At 57.0% G+C, this 21534-nt stretch overlaps 2 protein-coding genes across 5 annotated transcripts; one reads left to right on the forward strand and one right to left on the reverse strand.

Moving 5' to 3' along the window:
• The first annotated feature begins 6921 nt into the window (after positions 1-6921).
• Positions 6922-12262, forward strand: AMIGO1 (adhesion molecule with Ig like domain 1). 2 transcript variants are annotated; one of them, XM_037152492.2, is made up of 2 exons: positions 6922-7244; positions 7705-12262. In XM_037152492.2, the coding sequence occupies exon 2, from the start codon at positions 7771-7773 to the stop codon at positions 9229-9231; it is 1461 nt and encodes a 486-aa protein (XP_037008387.2). In that variant the 5' UTR covers positions 6922-7244; positions 7705-7770; the 3' UTR covers positions 9232-12262. The 2 variants fall into 2 exon arrangements, with proteins under 2 accessions (XP_037008387.2, XP_037008388.2); XM_037152493.2 differs by lacking the exon at positions 6922-7244 and adding an exon at positions 7260-7537.
• A 4394-nt stretch (positions 12263-16656) lies between these two features.
• Positions 16657-20936, reverse strand: LOC128625730 (probable transmembrane reductase CYB561D1). 3 transcript variants are annotated; one of them, XM_037152440.2, is made up of 3 exons: positions 20715-20936; positions 20172-20209; positions 16657-19599 (listed from the first exon to the last, which is right to left on the reverse strand). In XM_037152440.2, exons 1-3 carry the CDS (start codon positions 20860-20862, stop codon positions 19096-19098), a joined length of 690 nt encoding a protein of 229 aa, XP_037008335.1. In that variant the 5' UTR covers positions 20863-20936; the 3' UTR covers positions 16657-19095. The 3 variants fall into 3 exon arrangements, with proteins under 3 accessions (XP_037008335.1, XP_037008334.2, XP_037008336.1); XM_037152439.2 differs by having other exon boundaries at positions 20848-20925; XM_037152441.2 differs by lacking the exon at positions 20715-20936 and adding an exon at positions 20589-20651.
• Between the last annotated feature and the right edge of the window lie 598 nt (positions 20937-21534).

Raw genomic sequence — 21534 nt, forward strand, 5'->3', positions numbered from 1 at the left:
GCTCCAAAGGGTGATCCGTAGCGGACGGCAGCAGTTTGACTCAAGCCTCTTTTGGGGGAGTAAACACCCTAGTTTTACCCGCATAAGGTGGGGAACTGTGAGGAGGCAAGACTCTTCCTGCCATTTTAAACCAGTTTCAATCCTCGTAGTCTTGGAAGCATTGGGCCCACAGTGGCTCAGCTGATAACCTAAGTCCCTCACTATAGTAAACCTCGGGGTGGGGGCAGTCCTGCAGGAGTGGTTGTTATGAATTCCACCCGAAGTAAAATGTTCTCATCGCTAAGCCATCTCTTATATTCACGCGCATTCCTACTTAATCCTCAGAAAACCCAGAGACGGCGGCCCTCCACTGTGGGGGTACAAAGAATCCCTAGGCCTCCCCTTCGGTGCAGATACCCAAGCCCCCATGTCCAGAGGTTCTAAGCAAGCCTGGGGGGAGCCTTGACATCCCCTTTTGAGACAGGCCTCTGAGATCCTCAGGCAGGCAGGCTGAGGCCCACACAAGGCAAGCACTACCTGATGGTCGAAATGCCTCTGGGCTCCTCCTGTGGAAATTCTGACTCGGTGGCTTGGGACTCTGGGCCTTGTGCTTTTTTTTTTTTTTTTTAAGATTTTATTTATTTATCTTTAGAGGGGAAGGGAAGGAGAGAGGGAGAGAAACATCAATGTATGGTTGCCTTTTGTGCGTCCCCTGCTGGGAACTGGCCTGCAGGGAACTGGTCTGCAACCCAGGCATGTGCCCTGACTGGGAGTTGAACCGCGATTGTCTGGTTCGCAGGCCCGCGCTCCATCCACTGAGCTACACCAGCCAGGGGTGGCCTAGTGCTTTTAATAGGGCAGGTGCCCGAGCTTCCACTGTGTATGTGAGAAAAGCGTAGCCCTGGCTGGTGTAGCTCAGTGGATTGAGCTCGGGCTTGTGAACCAAATGATCACAGTTCGATTCCCAATCAGAGCACATGCCTGGGTTGCAGGCCAGTTCCCAGCGGGGGGCACATGGGAGGCAACCATACATTGATATTTCTCTCCTTCTTTCCTTTCCTTCCCCTCTAAAGATAAATAAATAAAATCTTTTAAAAAATAGTTAAAAAAAAAAGCGCAGCCGAGAGTGACTCATCCACAGTCGTTTAGGTGGTTGATGACAGCAGGACAGGGAGCCAGAATCCAGAGCTCTTGACAGTCCAGTGCCCTTTCTAGTGGGTCACAAAGGCCATCCCACCTACAGTGGCTCCTGAACAGGCAACGGATAGATGTTCAGTCCCATGGAACCCCCATAGTTCCTCCTGCACCGAAGGGAGGGTTTCTCAGGTGCAGGAACTCTAAATCTTCCCAGCACGGGGACTCTTATCCTGCATGGTTTACAGGTAAAGGAACTGATTCAAGTCACCAAGTGAGTGGCACAATCAGGATTGTTTTAAAAGATTTTATTTATTTATTTTTAGAGAGGGGGGAAGGAGGGAGAAAGAGAGGGAGAGAAACATTGGTCTGAGGGAGAAACATTGATCGGTTGCCTCTCGCAGGCCGCTAACTGGGGACCTGGCCCACAAGCCAGGCATGTGCCCTGACTGGGAATCGATCTGGTGACCCTTTGGTTCACAGGCTGGCACTCAAGCCATTGAGCCGCACCAGCCAGGGTACAACCAGGATTTGATCCCAACTAGCCTGATTCCAGGGACTAGGCACTTAATCGCAAGCTACACTCCCTCTCCAGGTTAACTCAGCTCTGCCGTGAACTTGACTGCTATGGTATCCTCTGGCACTGGTAATCTAAACCTGTTTCATCATGGGAAGGGCCAGACCAGCTTCAAGAATATTACTACTGGCCTGAGAATCAACTAAGAGCAGAAACTTCAAATGTAAATGAATAGGTAAGGACTCAAAGGGTCCATCAAACAGCCTTGGATTAGGGGAACGAATCCTTAACCACGATCTTAGCATTTGGTTTAACTAGAATCCTTCCCCAATCCTAAAAGAACTGGCTTCCTAAACAGGAATATTCACTTCCCAAATAGAATACAAACTAGTCAAGGGTTCGCAGGACACGAATTAGCTGAGAAGTCTCACATGAGCTAGGATTTCACTTTAGATATTAAGCCTTTAAAAATCAAAGGAGAGGGCTGCAGGTACAGGAAGAGACAATATTGTCGGGCTTCTGACAAAATTTCTTAATGAAAAAAACACTGAGCTCGTTTTAGAGGACGTCCCAGTGACGCAGGCCCAGGCTGCAGGGGCTCCTGGGAGTCACAGTTGCTTGGGGGCCTCAGAGCCAAAGCCTCCCACCCCTGGGCTGTCTGGCCGGCTTCAGGCTGACCGTGGCAGTGGCTCCCCACCCGGAAGGCTGAAGGAACACTGTGAACCATGAACTAATTTGCCGGCAATATTTCAAAGGCGTGACCCTTGGATGACTCAGTGCAGGACTCTTCTGGGATGACCATATGTGGGTGTCGCACGTCGAGAAAGTGCTCGTGATTTAGCCACCACGAACGATGGCCTCTGCGGAAGCAGAGCACCCCTGGCCGTGAACACGAACTGTGGGAGACACAAGGTGCCTTCCGATTCTCGTGACCACCCTGGGGAGCCCAGGACACCACGGCAGCCCTCCACCTGCAGCGACTCGGCTTCTGTCCCCAGGTGATACCTGCACTTCATGGTTCCCACAGCAGCTCCCGTGTGCAGGGCTGAGGCAGAAAAGGGCAAGAAATGGCCAACAGGGGGTCAGAGGTCGGTTGTCTCCAAAGAGGAAAGATTGGCCTCCTGAGCGTGCTAAAGGGCCGGTCAAATGTTGAGAAGGTTGGTGACATGAGTGACAGTTTAGGGAGATGGGGAAAGGGGAATGGCAACCGGAAACTTCCGGACTTCCAGGGACAAACCAGAAATAAAACTGCTATAGAAAAGGCTCAATCCAATGGTCAGGGCTGGATCTTCAGCGCTTTAGGCAACACCTCACGAGGAACCCGTCTTCAGGGTGGCCCGTCCCAGAACAGGCTTCCTGTTAGAGCCCCATCTTCTAGGAGGTACCCCAAGGACTGCAAAAACTGTGCTGATGTTCGTAATGCCACAGGGGGTTTCTCTACAAAAATGCAAGAATGTTTCTAAATATTTTAAATGTTTAAAAAAATTCCGGTTATATTTAAAGTGTCTAAATATGTTTCCATCATAAAAGATAGTATAGTTAAGCCAGAGAAGGGCGAACTCGCAAACAGGAACAGCTCCTCCCAGCGGGCAATACCCCAGAGGGAGGGAACTCGGCGGTGACGTGGCAGAGTCTCCTGTGAGCAGTCATGGCCCGCCCTCCTGCCGCCTATGGACAAACTGAAAATCGTAAAAGGTAATGCTTGTACACGACAGAGCGTGCTCACGACTGTTAGCTCATTTGTTCCCCCAAAGAATCCCATGAAGCTCAGGTGCTAGTCTTGTAGCCATTTAACAGAAACAGGATGGGATCTGGCAGGGTGTTTGTGTATTTGGTGGAACACCCAGAGTCCCACGGCCAGCATGCTCCACCCCTACTCCGAACCAGGCATTGCAACTAACCTTTGGTGAATATGCTAATTTAATGCAACTAATTACCTCGACAAACATATTTTGAATGCCTATTAAGAGCCAGAACGAGGGCAAGTCACTGCTCTCAAGGAGTTCGTAGTCCAGTGAGGAAGTGGACCCACGCGCAGACAAAATAATAGATAAAAAGTTCTATAAGGACATAAATACAACATGAAATGAAATGGACGCCTCTGCGTGCCCAGCAGATGGGTCTACATTGTGTGAATGAAGATGCCCAGCCACACGGCGCCTTCGGAGTCAGAAGGCAGCTTTTTCTCAGGGCGTCTTCCTCCACAGTTCAGCTCTGACCGTGATGCCTGGCACTGACTATTGAGAAAACAAACAAACTTCTACGATGGAGAAAAGCAACTCACCCAGTCTCCTCACCTGGTAGACAGAGCCAACCTCTTTTGCTCAGATGCTGAGCTCACCAAACCACCTTCCATGTGGGATTTAGGAACGCTGGGTTGGTCTGTTCCAGCAAGAGGAAATAAATGCCCACTATAAATAACCTGTTGCTGCTTATCCTGCCACAGTTCTCCTCTCGCTATGGATTAATAGAGGGCTGTTCTGGTCTCGAAGGCGGCTGCGGGAAAGTCATGAGTCAGTTTTCCACATGCCGCCATCAGATGGAACTTTCCATGACTGTGTCAATAGGGCAGCTAGTCATGTGGCTATTGAACGTTTGAAACGAGGCTAGGAAAGCTGAAGAAGTGATTGATAATGTTATTTAATTCTAATGAATTTAAATAGCCACAGGGAGCTAGCGGCCACCAACCTGGACAGCGCAGCTTGAGACCCCCTGGCTGTTCAAAGCATGGCCTGTGGACCCTCAGTGACTCCATTGCCCTGTGAGCTTGTTAGAAATGGGGGGGGTCTCAGGCCTGGCCCTGGGTCTGCTGATTCAGAACCCTCACACTAACAATATCCCCGGACGACCTGTTTGCACATTAAAACTTGAAAACAGTACAGTTACTTCCCAATGAGCTGGAAGAAAGAAAAGGAATGACTGAGGACGGTATCCGTGGTGACTTCTCCAGACAGCAGACACCCACACTTGAGGCTGCTGTCCAGCCTCAGGGGCCCTCTTCTTTCTTTGAATCTGTCGCTCCTCCACCCCTTCAACACAGACACAGCTGAGAGGGGGAAGGGAACAAAGAGAGAGGCTGGAACACTGCATCTCGGGGAAGTCAAGAGGCTGGCAGGTGAGATGGGAAGGGCATGAGTTTCTCAGACACGTTACACAATAAAATGATGGAATTTCCATGACAACAATGGACTAGGGATGATGGTTATACCGAGTTTGTTGTATTATTTTCTCCACTTTTGGGTACGTTTGAAAGTTTTCAAAATTAAACAATAGATGTGATTTCAGAGATAACAGCCAGCCCCAGTGAGCCTCTCCTCCTGGTGTTCACTCTTGTGTACTCTCCTTCCAGGGGTGGGGGGTGGGAGTGAGGGGAGAGGGGACATTGATTTGCTGTTCCACTTATTTATGAACTCCCTGGTGGATTCTTGGGTGTGCCCTGACTGGGATCAAATGTGTGACTGGGACCTTGGCGTGTTGTGACGATGCTCTCAGCAGCTGAGCCACCCAGCCAGAGCCGCTGAAGCAGCCTTGCGGAGAGACCTGATGAGAAGGAGCCCAGGACTCCTGCCGACAGGCAGCCACATGCCTGAGTCAAGGACCTGAGCCTCTGTAAAGTTCATTCTCCAGCCCCAGCCAAGCCCTCTGATAACTGCAGCTCCCTCTGACACGTGATCCCAACTGCCTGAGAGACCCCCAAGCCGGACCTGCCTGCCAAAGCGCTCCTGAACCTCCAACCCTCGGAAACTGTCTGTGAAAGACAATGAATGTGTCTCATCGTATAAAACCACCGAGTTTTCCGGTGATTTGTTACGCAGCCACAGAGAATGGACGCAAGGTCGTTTTAGGATTTCCCACTCCCTGATACCCTCCCTGCCTTACCACAGATGCCTGGAATGAACAGGACAAAGACCTTTTCCTGCTGTGCACAGGTTGTCATGCGAATACTCTTTGAAGAGATACTACATTCTCTTAAGTTCAGGATAAAACATATATGACAGATACAAACTCTTTTTAAAACTCTTAGCAGGCTAATGTATGGAGACATTCATTTCAGTCTTGGTCTTGCTGTTGTAAGAGACTAGAAAGAATAAAAACATGCTTTCTTCCTCAGGGTCTACCATCCCAAAAGCTAGTTTTAAATACAGTCTAGGGCCTGGGGGTGTCCAACCTGCAGCCCGAGGGCCACCCACGGCCCAGGGTGGCTGTGCATGCAGCTCAACACAAAACCGTAAATTTACTTAAAACATGATGAGATTTGTGTGTGTGTGTGATTACATGTCACAATGTATTTACTATGTGGCCCAAGACGACTCTTCTTCTTCCAGGGTGGTGCAGAGAAGGCAAAAGGTTGGACAACCCTAGACTCTAGGCTCTTCCTACATGGCTCTCACCCAGTCACTAACCCCCAAGAACACATACGGTGAGCAGCTTCTTGGTATTTTAAGGGCCACCCTAAAGATCCCCAGCCCTTCACCTTGAGGATTTGGTAATAGGGAAGCAACACTGGAATATTGCTCCAGAAGCAGAGGCCCAAGGGATGAATGATCCCGGGGCTGGGGTGGGGGGGTTGACGTTTCCGGGAATGGAAACCGGACCCTGGCTTGTACGCAGCCCCTGCCTGCGTGTGTGTGTGTGCGCGTGCGTGTGCGTGTGTGTGTGTGTGTGTATGTGTGTGTCAGGAGCGGAGTGGGAATTGCTGAATGGGTGTCTGAGGAGTGGGATCCTGTGGTCTGCGCATGCACCCAAGACCTCCCCGTAACCCCCCACCCCGTACCCCCAACTCCTGCCCATCTGGCTTGCAGGCTGACACCCCAAGAGTGATGGATGGAATACAGGCGTCGAGCCTTGGGGGAAGGCCCTTCCCCAAATCTTTTCCCAAATTTTGGGGACTTCGTAGCCCTAGATAGAGAGGAGGGAGAACCTAATAAACTTCCTGCCAACATTGCGCTAGATTTCTTTAATATGTAAAATTAAAAGACCTGAGACGCTCCTTGCCCAGGGGTCAGCCGCAGCGAATCCAGTTAGGGCTACTTTTCCTGAAAGCCTTTCCGGGAGTCAGAGGAGAGCGAAGAAAGGAAGGGGGTGGAGGAAGGTGGAGGAAGTAATAGAGGAGTGAAGGGGCCGGAGTCCCCTTCCTGACAGTGTACGTCACCCAGTAGATCCTGGTCCCCAATACCTTCCGAGAGTTGCAGGCCGGCGCGCGGCCGGCGATCCGGCTCCGACACAAACACACGCACGTGCGCCCCGCCCCCGCGCGCGCACGCGCCCCGAGGCTCCGGCGGCGGCGGGCACGCGCGCGGTGCTCGCTGCCCCCTCGCCTCTCCCTGCGCTCGGATCGCGGCTCCTCCCGCTCCCCGCACCGCTCCGCGCCGGACCCGCGGACCGGGAGGCGGCGGCCGTGATCGGTGGGCTCCCGCGAACACAGCGGCGCAGGCGGTGGGGCCCGGGAAGGGGCGCAGCGGAGCTCGGCGAGTCCGCGGGAGGCGATGTTGCTGCGCGCGGGCCCCTGCGTAAGGCGGACGCCGCGACAGGCCGGCCGGTGAGGCGCCGCCTGGGGAGGCCGCGACGGAGCGCCCGGACCCGCCATGGGCTGAGACACGTCCTCGCCGAGCAGGTGCAGTGCCAGCAGCCCGTGGGGGAGCCCGTCCCGACAGGCCCGGGGACCCTTAACCCCGTCGGGGCGTCGGGACGCAGCCGGCCCCCTGTTGACCTTCCTTCAACGCCTCCCAAAGGCCCTACAGACCCCGCCTGCAAACCTGCCCAGGCAACCTCTGTGAAACCAACCACGTCTGACAGACCCCCGGGCCTGTCCCTGTCGTGCACTCCTGTGACCCCGGCCCAGCAGCCCCTGGGTCCATCTCCTCTGTCCCAGCATTTGAGCCCACTGCTGCACAGTGCCCGATGTCGGTGCATGGGGGCGGGGGGCGGTTTCAGGGGGTGAGTAGGCAGGTGAAGGGAAGTGGGAGAGCCAGTCCTTTCCTCTATCGGTCCTTCCCTCCATTGGTCCTGGTACCCATAAACCCATCTTCTCTCTCTCAAACCTGTAGTAACGTGACCCTTCTTTACCCCACCAGAACATGCCTGGGTGACCTTGCTCCCAGATCTTCCTGGTGGCCTTCCTCGCCCTCCCCAGTGACACTATGCACCCCCAGCGTGACCTGCGAGGCCTGTGGCTCCCACTGCTGTCCTGGTTCCTGCTCTTCTGTGAGACGACCGAAGCTGGCCGGGCCCTGGTTAGCTGTCCTGCCGCCTGCTTGTGTGCCAGCAATATCCTCAGCTGCTCCAAGCAGCAGCTGCCCCACGTGCCCCATGCCTTGCCCAGCTACACGGCTCTGTTAGACCTCAGCCACAACAACCTGAGCCGCCTGCGGGCTGAGTGGACCCCCACGCGCCTGCCCCACCTGCACTCCTTGCTGCTGAGCCACAACCACCTGAACTTCATCTCCTTGGAGGCCTTTTCCCCAGTGCCCAACCTGAGATACCTGGACCTCTCCTCCAACCAGCTGCGGACACTGGATGAGTCCCTGTTCAGTGAGCTGCAGTTCTTGGAGGTGCTGCTGCTTTACAATAACCACATCATGGCCGTGGACCGCTCGGCCTTCGAGGATGTGGCCCAGCTGCAGAAACTCTACCTAAGCCAGAACCAGATCTCCCGCTTCCCTCTGGAACTGGTCAAGCTCCCCAAGCTGACGCTCCTGGACCTCTCCTCCAACAAGCTGAAGATGCTGCCGCTGTCCGACCTGCAGAAGCTGCCCGCCTGGGTCAAGAATGGGCTGTACCTGCACAACAACCCCCTGCACTGCACCTGTGAGCTCTACCAGCTCTTCTCGCACTGGCAGCACCGGCAGCTGAGCCCCGTCGTGGACTTCCAGGAGGACCTGCACTGTGTGAGCGCCAAGAAGCTACACAGCGTCTTCAGTCTCAACTGCAGTGAGTACAAGGAGCATGCCTGGGTGGCCCACCTGGGGGACGCCGTGACCATCCATTGTGACACCAGGCAGCAGGGCATGACGAAGGTGTGGCTGACACCCAGCAACGAGCGGGTGCTGGATGCTGTGGCCAACAGCACGATGACGGTGTTCGAGAACGGCAGCCTGCATTTCAGGCGCGTGCAGGTCGAGGACGGGGGTGTGTACACCTGCTACGCCTCAGGGGAAGCTTTCAACGAGACCCTGTCGGTGGAGCTGAAGGTGTACAATTTCACCTCGTATGGACACCACGACACCCTCAACACGGCCTATACCACCCTCGTGGGCTGTATCCTCAGCGTGGTCCTGGTCCTCATATACCTGTACCTCACCCCCTGTCGCTGCTGGTGCCGGGGTGTCGAGAAGCCTTCCAGCCACCAAGGAGACAGCCTCAGCTCGTCCATGCTGAGTACCACACCCAACCACGATCCTATGGCCGGTGGGGACAAGGATGATGGTTTTGACCGGCGGGTGGCCTTCCTGGAACCTGCTGGCCCCGGGCAGGGTCAAAATGGCAAGCTCAAGCCAGGCAACACCCTGCCGGTGCCCGAGGTGGCAGGCAAGGGCCAGCGGAGGATGTCGGATCCGGAGTCGGTCAGCTCGGTCTTCTCTGACACGCCCATTGTGGTGTGAGCAGGGTGGGTGGGCGGGGACGTTCTGCCCCAGGAGAGGTAATGCACCCCTGAAGGATTTGAGGGGATGGAAGAGAGGGCTGGCTGCCCCAGGGAGTGGGTTTTCCCTGACCTCAAGAGAATTGGTCACGGGCACAAGAGCAAGCAAGACCCCAGCCGGGGGTGTGGCTGCCCTGAGTTTCAAACAGGGGCGTATCACTCCCCAGGCAGATGCTACACCCCTGCGCGAAGCCCCTGCGCTGGTCTGTCAGCGCGCTGGAGGAGGGGCGCGTCCCAGCTGGGTGGGAATGAGGAAGAGGTTGGGGGAAGAGCAGATGCCCTAAACTTTTCAAGATCATCCCTAGCTCCTTAGGAGAAAGTCATTTGGGGGGAAAATCCCTTTTTTTCTATTCCTGCCTACCCCCAACACACACACCTGTGACGTTGGGCGGGTTCGGGGAGCTTCCACGGGGGAACCCATAGGGGGAGAGTCGTAGTGTTTTCTGTGGTCGGGAGGTCACACTTCACAGTAAGGAAATCAAAAGCCTCTGGAAAAATGAGTCAGGAAAAGGCTGAGACCTCCAGCACTAGCCCTCTCCCGGGCTGCTGCGAGACTTCCCGATGCCTCGTGCTCCCTGGCCAGCCGTGCGGGGTGTGGTGTCGGTGCCCTGTCCTGGGACCAGAGGCACGGAGGGGCCCTCAGCGCAGGCGCGGCAGGAAACCCGTGGATGGGGGTGAACTGCACACTGGCTCGTTTCCCGGGTGGGGAGACCGGGTTAGCGTTTGGTGCCAGCACCTGTGTGTCAGGCCTGGGTGGGGCCCGCTCCACACGAGAAGGAGGAGCGTGCATCAGCCTCTCTTAGGTAGCGCCCTGCGGGCCCCGCCTGACTCTCGGGGTTCGCCATCTCTTCCTTCGGCCTCCTTGTCAAGTTTGGGTGGGGTCCTGAGTTCTCCCCGACTGCTGCCCAGGCCCGGCTAGGCGAGGCCTGGGGACACAGAGGCAGGTGTCTCCTCTGTGCCGGCAAAGCTGCCTTGCTCCTCGTGGAGGTCTCGCCCGAGGAGAGACCAAAGCACGGGCGCTGTCACTGAGGGGTCGGAACTGCTTGGTCTCTGCCCAGTGCCGCAGTTTGGAGTGTGGCTTCGAGTTCTGTGTCTCCACAGGGTTCCAGGCAGTCTCGTAACGGGGACAGCCAGTGGCACTGAACCTTCAGAAGGGCAGCTCTGCCACCCACAGCACTGTCAGCCAGAGGTCTGTGCCAGAGAAACTTCTGAACAGGCTGACGCCCCACCCCACCCAGGGTTACAGAACACTTAGGGCCCAGAGGCAGCCGTCCCCCGGGACTTCTCCCTCTGACGGGGGGGCATAAGCACTGGGAAGGCTGCTCTGAGCCTCATCAAGGGCACAGACAAGGCAGAGGGGGAAGGTTCTCAGATGTGGGTCGTTTTCACTCTGTCCCCTTCGCCCACCAGGCTCCCTGTCCAGTGGGAGTTAACCAGACCTGGTGTTCCAACCTGCTCCTTAGGTTCCAACAGGTGTCGTTTCCCTGCGGGCAATAAGAGCGGCTGCTAGGAGGGCCTGACTCCTTGGGGAAGGGGACTGGAGCTCAACATCTTCCCCCGCCCGCTCCTGGAGGTCAAGGCTGCTGCCCATCCTTTCTCAGTACCCGGTTTTGTCTAGAGGTGCAGCATTTCCCTCAGGTACCTGCATGCTCATAGGTGTGCACGCTTCTAGGTATGCATGCACTCAGCACCTTGGCCCCCAGGACAGTGACCCCTCAGTCCCCACTGAGGTGCATTTCAGAAGGTCTCCACCTGTGTGCACGACGTGATGCACACGTTTTCTTGCCCTGTAGGAGACAGTGATCACGCCAGGCGCCCCAAATAAACTCTTGTCCTTTTAATTCATTCTGAGATCTCTGAAGCTTCACCCACGTCTCCATGGTTCACCCGAGTTCTCTGCAAGGCCTGGAGTTGGGAGAACCACACATGGAAGACCTCGGGAGATGGGGCGATGAGGAGCTAGCCAGTTCTTCAGGCCCTAAGGAGCCTTCCTTGGGTTAAAGACAGTAGATGGGACGTAAAAGTGCAGCTAGGTCAAGGAAGGACCCAGAGGAGCTGGCGGGGGACCAGGTAGCTGTCAGTGGCTCTTCCTCTGTGAACTGCCCGGTAGGATGGGGGCAGGAGGGAGAAGTCGTCTGGTTAAGTTCCAGAGGCCAGTTGTGGGGGAACAGGGACTCCCTGCTCACTTCGCAGGGAGCCTGTGAACATCTCACCTCCATGCCGGAGTGTCCCCTTGAGGAGCTGCCCGAGACTCTGAAAGTTGGAGTGTCAAATGGAGCTGGCCGGCCGGGGCAGTCCAGCTGAGGCCTGAGGACGAGGAGGGCCCTTTTCTCCTTTTCATACCCAAGTTGGGGACTAGGAAGATGCCCCGAGGCCGTCAGTCCCTCTGCTCTGTCCACTAGCCTGGCCCCAGCTTGAGACACTGGTCGGTGTGCCTGGCTGCCCGCCAACCCCCACGACAGACTGAATGAATCAGCCTCTTCCGTGGTTTCAGTTGATAGAACACAAAGGTCACTTTCTCCTTGGGGACCAATTACCCAGCACATGGAAGCTCCCTAGAACCCTGTGTAGGAAACTGCCTGGTGTGGCTCTAAGAACAGACTGAGCGAGCACCCCCACCGCTCCTCCTCCCCACACCCGTGAACCATACATGTCTCCCAGGAAGCAGGTGTCCCTGGAGACAGTACGACAGGGCTCAACAGTCTACGTGATTGTTTGTGACCTTTTCCTTTGCCTGAGTTTATGGGGCCCCTAGGAAGGGGCCAGGAAAAGGTACACCCCAGCCTGGGGAGGGCAAAGCCAACTGGCCCGTTTTCTGTGTGTTCTTACCTTTGTACTTCCTCGTGGCCCTGCTGGCGAAGCAGGCTGGCTTCCCTCCCCTGTGCAAACCCAGGGGCCTGTCCCTCCCCTGTGCAGACCCAGGCTGGCAAGCCTTGGAGCCTCTGGGCTCTGGAAACTAGACAACCACCATTAAACCTGGCTTGAGTCTCTTGTTCTGGTGCCGCGTGTGGCTGGTTTGTTTCTCTTTTCAGCCTGTGGGCGGGGCTCACTGCACCGCAGAGGGTGCAGCCTGTGGAGGGAGAGAATCTTTAAGTGCTGCTATAAAGGCATCCAAACACCCACATCCAGGCCTGCAGACAGGCCGGGGGGTCAGCAAACGTTTTTCTGGACAGAGCCGGACAGTATGTTGGGCTCTGCAGGCCACCATCTCTGTGACAACCCCTCACTGTGCCCGATGCAGCAGGAAGTCACCAAGGGAGCTCAATGAAGGAGGGTGGCTCCGGTCCAGGCTTTATTTATGGACACTGAGATCTGGAGTTCATATAATTTTAACACGTCTTTTGAGTTGCCTCAACCAGCTGAAGTGTAACAACTCTTACTAGCTCACAGACCACACCAAGCCAGGCAGCAGCTGGCTGGGGCCAGCAGACCAGTGTTCAGACAAGTCCTCGGAGGAGTTGCCAGCGGTGCCTCGGCAGGAGAGTTTAGCAATTCCACGATGCAGGCGAGAGCCTGCAGACAGCAAGGCTGCTCATGCCCCTGGGGAGGAGCCCCCCCCCCCCAGCCCCGTTCGGAGTCTAGATCAAGCCTACGAAGGGCACTATGGGAAGGTGCTTGGGCTGGGCTCAAGGAAATGGTGGGGAGCAGTTCACTTTCACAACATTTTATTGCCAGTATACTTTCACGTTGTGAATGGCGACCGTCTTAGCTGTCCAAGTCCAAGTCTGTTCACCTAACGGGCAGGTTAATAATCCCTGACGGTTAACATGCGTGAGGCACAGAACAGAGAAACGCCTTCCCTACTCTGTTGGTGCGGAAACTGGACTGGATTCTACTGACCTCTGAACATGCAAATTCTCTGGCTTCTCTCTTGCTGCTTCGGGCAGGGGACTATCACGGTAGACTCCATAAGGGAGGGGGAAATGGTGCAAGGAAAAAAGAAAAGAACCTACATTTGAATAACGACCTAATTTCTCCCACTGACAAAGTCTGACCGGAGGGCAGCGCTCCTCTGTGGGGGACGAGGGGTGGAGGCGCGGCCCGGCCACATCGGGCACACGGACCCGGGCAGTCCACGCGAGGTGCTGACCGCCCCACCCCGGGCTGCATGTGTAAGTAACAAGTATTTTTCCTCTTCTTGGAGCAGTCTTTTCTATGGCTGAGTTTCATCAAGAGGATGAAGCTGGTAGAGCACAGGTCTGGGGCAGACGACTGGGGGTTCCCCCTCTCTCCTGGCCTGTGCCGAGCCCTGTCTCTTGAGCCTGCAAAGTTGTGGTGCCGCCTTCTCCGTCATCCTAAGGAGGTCCCCTGCTGCATGCCCTCCCTCCTCCCCAACCACTAGCTTCTGGCCAAGAGGCGCAGCTCCGCCCGCAGTGTCTCGAATCTCGAAGCGTTTTCCCTAGCTCCTCCGGGGCGGTGCCACCTCAGGGGAGTGGGAGAGGCCAACGTGATAGCCTCGCCTCCCTTCCTCGCGATCTCTCAACGCCTTCTCTTGCTGCAGTTGTAGTTCTCGCACAGCTCACCCGGTCTCCCAGGAGACCACCAGTGAAGCCTCACCGTCCCCACCCACGCTGCAGAAAGGGCTCGGGCCAGTGCAGGGGGACAGTGGGCTTTTGGGCCTGGCTAAGGTGAGCCTGTCAGGCGTTCCCTTTCCCGGGGAATGAGAGCAGCAGATGGACATAACCATCACATCCAGCCCCTTCCATCAGGCTGGTCCATGGCCGCTGGGAAATATCAGTGATGAAGACCCTTAGACCCGCCCTGGGGCCTGCCTGTCTATATCCAGTTACTGTCCCAGAACCAGAGGACGTGGACCTGGGCCAGAGAGGACCCGGGGTCGCGGAGCCCTGTAGGGGCACTTCCAGGTGCGCTGCGGTGGTGGCCTAGGGAAGGTCGGAGTCAGTGAGCCCAGAGTCGGAGGGTGCGCAGCACGTGCTCGCGTGTGTGGGCGCACGTGCAGGCAGGTCGGGGGCGTGGCCTCTGGACCGCACTTTGTGCTGCTTTTCTCCCACTCACCCGCACTCCCTCACTGGCCGGGGCTGATTTGTGCTGCAGTCAGAGCAGAGAGGCCTCGCCTGGGGGGGGGGGGGGGGGGGCTTAGGAAGCACCGTGACAAACCTGGGAGTCTGCTTCAGAGAAGGGTCCCGGGACCCCTCACATACTCAGTGAGACAGAGCTGAATCCTCTGGTACCAGAGAACAGCCCGAAGTGCTACTCAATCTGCTTTCAACCGAGGTTTGAAAAATCACCTGGCAAGTTCTGACAACCGCAGGTGGATTGAACATTGTGACTCTTACACCCAGCGCAGCAGTGACTGGCCACACCTCCAGGTGGCTGGGCAGGGGAAGGTCATATTATGGAGGTGAATGTTTGGCCACTTCGGTCCACCCCCAGGGCGGCCCAGGGGCCCTGTCCTGCCCGTCAGCTGGGCTGGGGAGGGCACAGCACTGCTGCTCCGCTCCTGGGCCCCGGAGCAGAGAAAGCAACTCAGATGAAGAAGCGAGCCGAGGCCTGTGCGCGGCTGTCATTCCTGACTCTGTGTCCACCCCAGGCCGGCTGCTGGCTGCTCTCAGACCCAGGGAATGGAAAGTATCCTTCCCCGAACTTAGACTTTAAACAGAACTGCTTTCTGCGGTGAAGTGTGTGTGTTTTAATTCCAAAGAAGTGCTTTGAAGAGGAGGGGACTGTGACCCTACTGAAGAGTCCGAAACAAGGAAAGAGAAACCTGGGCACAGCTGGGCCACACTTCACAGTGTGTTTCCAGTGCCTGGCCTGAGGGCCTGAGGCAGCCAGCGCTCCGCCTGGCCTGGGGCAGGAGGGTCGGTGGGTGGTGGCACTGTGTCCATAATTCTTGCTCCCGCTCCCACCCTGGCTTGTCTGCTCCACCTCCTCTCAGAAGAGCCAAAGTGGGCGGAAGAGAGACCAGCCAGTCCCAGAAACCCCAGGCTGGACCCAGGGGACAGCCAACTCCCTGGTCTGCCATCAGTGCCGTGACTTGGCCACAGCAGGCGGGTGGCACTTCAGGCGCATTTCTCAGAGCCACTGGCCAGGTGGCGTTCCCGGCAGGAGTAGAGGGAGCTGGCCTCTCGTGGGGAAGGAAGAGGTGGCTGTGTTCTCTGATGACAGCCAGCATCACAGCCCCTCTGAGACCCGGCCCCTGAGTGTCATTACCCAGCATGGCTTTCGGCCTCCCTTAGAGAAGCAGAGCGTGAGGCAGGCAGAGGGAGGGCGGGAGGAAGAAGGACCAGGACACAGAAATGCCACCTGTTTGCATGTGTTTAATGCTCTGAGCTTCCCATGTAGCAGCGGCTCCCAAGCACTCCCCTCATCCTCACAACCTCCCTGGGAGGTGGGTCTCCAGGTGAGTGATCAGCTCAGGGCCACGCTGTATTGGGACTGAACCCTGACGCAAGGTTTGCCTGTTCCTGGGTCAGACTCCTGAAGCCTGGGGGGGGCCACCAGAAAGGCTGAGTGAGGTCAGGGGTCAGGACCAGGACGGGGTGTCCTCTGGAGGTCAGGGAGAAGGAAGAGCAGAAGGTCTAGAGAGGGTCAGGGTCAACGGCCGGCACTGCCACTAACTGCCAGTATCAGTGGGGCGCACACTGAGCTCCCTACACTTGACCTTCATCAGGTGAAAATGCCTTGGTCGCTCACATGAGGGCTCTGGGGGCCGACTCCCTGGGGAGGAAGCCTCAAGCCAGGGTTGAGAGGCAAGCCCCCTGACCCTTTCTGCCTCCCACAATGCCCCGCACTGGGTCACACTCTGTAGCCTGGGAAGGGGAAGGTGTGGCCTGGCTGACTCAGCCTGCCAGTGCTTGGAGGTCTGGAGCTGAACCGGCCAGCTCTGCTCAGCTAATGATTATTATTAACTCTGAACAGACCTTGGCACGGCAGCCAGCTGGCTCCGGGAGAATGCTTGGATCGCCCACAGTGAGGTTTAAAAACAAGACCAAGGGCAGCCACACACGGAGGTGGCAGGATGGGGACCATGACAAAGGAGGGACAGGCCAGTGTCAGGGAGTGGGGCAGGGGAGTCCATACTACAAGAGGGTGGGGAGAGAGGAGGCCCAGGCTGGTGAATGTTCCAGCCCACGTCTGATGCACTGAGCCCAGAGGGTGAGGCTGAACGACTTCCCCAGACTCAGAGCTCCTGCCATTCAATAGCGCCCCCCCCCCCCCCCCCCCGCCACATGGGGCTCAAGGGAAGCAGAGGTTCTGGAAAAGATGGGGGCTGGGGCCACCTGAACCCAGAATGGTAATCCTATTACCATCTGGATCTGGATACAAAAACCTTCTCTATTTCTCATGTCCTCAAGGTTGAGTTTGAATATAATCATATTTGGAAGCAGGACTTAGCCTGATATGCAAATTTGTGCAAATGACATGCTTTTTTTTTTTTTTTTTTTTTTTAATTTGAGCACCCTGTCTTTTTTTAAAAAAGGCAAAACAGGCTGACTACTAGCAGCTTTCCTCAGTCCGGGGACAAGGGCAAAAGGGCAGCCATTTGCTTCTCTCCGGAGGCCTCCGCCTCATCCCTGAGACGTCCAGATAGGGAGGTGCAGGAGGTGGGGGAGACAGCAAGGGGAGGAGGCCGTGCAGCCGGCAGCTGCCACATCCCAGCTGGAGGACGAGAGCCCTGGCGGGGAGGGCTAATGGCAGTCCAGCTGCTGCCCCTGGACGTGAGGGCAGGTGGTGAAGGCTGGAGAAATGCAGAGGGGAGGGGAAGGAAGTCCCCCCACAATCTGGCCTGCAAAGAAGAAGGGCTCCTCCTGTTGACCTGCTCCCTACACTGCAGTCAGATTGTGCACACAGGCCGCCCGTGCCCCCCTCTACCCTCCAGACCTCCTGATCGGAGATGGGACAGCTGGGCCCCTTCCTCCTGCAGAATGTAAATGACTTCCCCCTTTCTCCTAGGGCTTGGAATAGACATCAGCTGGCACAGCCCACGCAAACTGCTGGCTGTCAGCCTGCCTGCCCGCCACCCACCAGCCCCCCAACCACCTGGGAGGAGGCAATACCTCAGGCAGCGAGGTTCTCAGAGGCAGGGGAGCATTACCCCGCCCTCTCCCGGCTGCAGACTGCAGACTGCAGACGGGGTAAGGCTCCCCACACCCACTGTGCCTGGTGGAGAGGACACGGGGTCCCTGATCAAAGCGCCCCCCAGATGAGACTGCTCCATCAGCCCCAGTAACCCTATCCCCCAAGTTCAGACCACATTGGTAGTTTGCAGGGGTTGGGGGTGGGGGGGAGGACAAGAAAAGAGCTAATCACCACCTGCACAGCAGGGCCCCCTCCCCTAGCTCAGGGTCAAAGAGCTCCTGGGAGATGCCACCTGATCCAGGAAGAGCCCAGTGAGTCCACCCAGGGGACACCTCCTCCCTTGTAGGGTCCCCTGCCTGTACTGTGGCATCCTACCAACATCTTGCCTCTGAGCCACTCAGAGAGGATATCTGGAACGTTCCAAGGACCTGGACATCCAAAATGCTGCCACTTAGGAACTCCTCCTGCTGGTCCTGGACCCCGGAGCCCCAGCCTCCCAGAGGCCCGTGAGTTGCCACCACCTGCCTCAACACCAGCTCTCCTGTTCAGCCACCTTCAGTCCTTGCCATGGCCTATGGAGGTCCCCAGCTGAGCCAGAGCAGTGCACCTGCCTGGCGTCCAGCCCTCGCCGCTCAGGGCTGTCTGGGGAGCTGCTTTCGGTTTGGAACAAGGAGAGGTTTCTGCAGGGAAGACGGCCCAGTCCCCGGCAGCCAGCTGGCACCAAACTCAGCCCCCCTGCTGGGCCGAAGCTTGGCAAACCGAGAGGAAAGCTTAGATGACGAGGAAGGGGGATCTTCCCCAGATCAAAAGAGACCTGCTGCCTCCTGGGCTCTTCCTCTGTTCTGAAAGCTCTGGGACAGCTCCACAGCTGTGTGCTAAGGCAGGACCGGAGCCCAGGAAGGCAAAACATGTGCTGCCCAGGACTGCGTTGCCACTCAATGTGGATGTCGGGGGAACTGAGGAGGGCAGAGGAAGATCTCAGCCGGGCCAGGCAGCCCAGCCAGGAACTAGAGCCCTGGGTGAGCCAGCGCCCTTCTGCTCGCCCAAAGCTTTAAAGTGATTTCAGTGCCTTTACTGTCTCAGAGTTTAGGGACCCTCACTCGGGCCCCTTCCCTTACTGTTCTCCTCGGTGCGGGGCCCCTTGTGCCCTGGTCTGGGGCCAAATCAACACAGGCTCCCGACAGGCCGCAGTGGTAAGGGGCTATGAAAGAGTGACTCCTGAGCCTTCTGAGTGGCCCAGCCCGCGGTCCTTAGCCGGAGGGGTGTCCTGTGACGTCATCGGACACGAGGACTGTTGGCGCTCATCGGGAAACACTCATCACACAGATGAAGAGACTGAGGTCCTGAGATACATAACTTGCCTAAGTTCGCTCAACAGAGCCTACAAGGACCAAAACCCGTAACCAAGACCCAGGGGCGCTGTCCGCTACCCCACACTACTTTCTCAAGTCACCCAAAGTGCCACAACTGCCATTCATAAGTGACAGGAACCCACTCTCCATCAGGCAAGCAACCAGGAAACGACCACACCACCACCATCAGCACCAGCACCCAACCTTTCTGTGCCTCGTCAGCGTGGAGGCTTCAGGATCAAGCTCCCCACCCGCACTCAGTACATTTCCCCCTTTTGGGCCATTGAGTCATCCGACGACAGTGCAGTTCCGCACCCCCTCGGCCCAGCGAAGAGTAAAAACCCTACCACTTAGGAAGCGGAGCCTTGAAGGTCACCAAAGGAACCATGATGTCCAAGGCAAGTGCACCATCTAGACTCAGAGTTCAGAGGGACTCACATCTCCACTTTCTTCCTCGGCAGGTAGGAGCTGGAGATCTGGTGCATGATCACCAGCGCTGGGTAGAGGGGCAGGGCCAGGCACAGGTACCAGGACCCACCTTTGATCTGGGCCTGGAACCACACCGAGTACATGCCCAGGAGCACCGTCACTGTAGCCATCAGGTAAACCACCAGTCCACAGGTCAGATGGTAGAGCTTGAGGCGAGCCACCCTCGAGACCCCGGCTGCCCGGGGAAAGAGGAGGCAGAGCCCGTACAGTGCCTGGGCCCCTGTGGCCAGCAGTGTCAGAATCCCTACCCAGCTGTGCCAGGACACCAGGTGGGGCAGCTCACTGCGGGTCTTGCTGGCGATGATGAAGCCCAGGCCCAGGGTGGCACAGAGGATGGCTAGGGTCTGTCCCACCCAGTGGAGTCCGATCCGGGCCTTTCTGGAGCAGAAGAAGAACAGGGAGTGCTCAGGCGAGAAGAGCAGGATGGCCTCGGCCATGCACAAGCAGAACTGTGAACACAGGAGAGGGCCAGTAAGCCTGGAGCCCGCCTGGGAGGCCTGAGGAGGAGGAGGTACCCTCCGACATCCTCACAACATGGAAGACAAAGGGCAGGGGCTAAAGAACTCCCACCAGGACCTCCTGCCTCACGGGTCCACGTTGCTGGGCACAGATGGGAATCAACACTTGAGGGAAAGTCTCTGTCACTCCAGCTGACATCCAAGTCTATGCACCCCTCCCCCCAGCCCAGATGAGGACTCCCATTTTTTTGGCCAATGACAACAGCAAATGTTGAAAGCTTCCTCCTGAACTTTGGAGGAGGAGCGACTAGACACCGCCCCTTTCACTTCCTCCATTCAGGCCCTAGTGGAGAAATATGGCCTATGCCCTCCCACCCCCATCAACTACCTGACACAGCCCAGCCCTCCTATGTTTCTCAATCTCAAAGGTTGTCAGGAAAGTTGGAGCCCTGCCTACCTCCCCCACTTCTATGAGCCTTAGCAAGGCTGAGCCCTCTGAAGGCTGGATGCTTCTCTAGGGACATAGCCAAACAAATCAGCTGCATAAAGAAGCCCAAACTCACCGCCAAGGCCATGAATACGGGGTGCCAGGAGAAAAGACCTAAGGATCAAAGAGAACAGACTGACGGCCTGGGCGCCATTGTTTCTGCCCCTGAAGCTGGCTGGAGCCCAAATAATCTAGCCACAAGGGACAGGTCAGTGTACTATCCCCGGCCCTAATCAGGAATCAGGATTTCAGGGCAAAGGGGAGCAGCCAAGGGGCTCCATGGTGAGCGACCATGAGGACGAACCCACACCAACTCAGCCTGGGTTCGCCCCTGGGCACCGCACAGCTGTTAGCCCAGTCCCAGACTGGACCTCGGCCTCCCTCCCTGTATCCTCCACGAGGGGCTCTATTCAGCGTACACTAGTGAGTTCAGTTTGGTTGTCTGCCTCGCCTCCTCAGCACCCAGAGCCCCGCCCCACCACACCCTTACTACCCTTCATCCTTCTGTCACTCCCCTACCAGGGCCCCCACTCCAAGTCTCCCGGCGCTCCCAAGCGCTGCCCAACTTGCACCTTGGCTCCGCCCCCTTCCCTGGCCCCGCCCTGCCTTGCACACTCACTGGTTCCCGGCCGGGACAGCAAAGTCAGAAAGATGGTGAAGCCCAAAGCTACCAGGTGCGCCAAGATAACACTGCCTCTCCGCAGCCAGCGGGTCAGTCTCGGCTCCCTCGCTGGAGCGGGAACCAGACCTACCTCCAGGGTCTGCATGGCCTAACCGGGCCGGCGCACACGCCCGGCTGCCGGAGCGCGTCTTCCGGGTTTGCGAGCGCCCAGGAGCCGCCGCTGCGGGACAGGCCCCGCCCCCAGACGCCCGGCTGTGCGGCAGCTGTGCCCACAGCGCCCTCTGGGGGTTAGGGGGGACGGGTTGCCCGAGAGAGCACCCGAGGACTTGGGGCACTGGACAGCTCCTGGCCCATTGTTGTTTCCTAAGCCAACCTCACAGTATCTTTGTCTACAAAGGTTTATGTGTCATGCAGCCTGCAGAAATCACATTTCTGGCAACTGATTTCACCCAAACCCCAAGTCACAAATTGGCTACACTGAACCAAGGCTCTGGAACCCGTGTTTTCATGGAATACTGGATTTCCCTGGCTGCCCATTCTTTCCTACTATCCCTTTACAAGGGAAGAAGACTCCTTGACTTAAAACAAGGAGGCCAAAAGGAAGGAACAAGGGGAAAAACAGTGCTGCGACCAAATGAGTCAGGTTTGAAGACCAACAGTTGTCCCCAGTGCGATAAACGGAAGAACGAGGGCACTCCCAGCCCCGCTGCCTCCACACCATCTGCTCAGCCCTGGGGAGCCAGGTGATTGATTCTAAGGGGCCAGGGCCTCAACACCCAGGGAGCTCTGCAAGTGATCAGACCCTTCCTGACTCCAA

Source organism: Artibeus jamaicensis, unplaced genomic scaffold, assembly GCF_021234435.1.
Source record: "Artibeus jamaicensis isolate MK-2021 breed Jamaican fruit bat unplaced genomic scaffold, CSHL_Jam_final scaffold_1689, whole genome shotgun sequence".
NCBI lineage: Eukaryota > Metazoa > Chordata > Mammalia > Chiroptera > Phyllostomidae > Artibeus > Artibeus jamaicensis.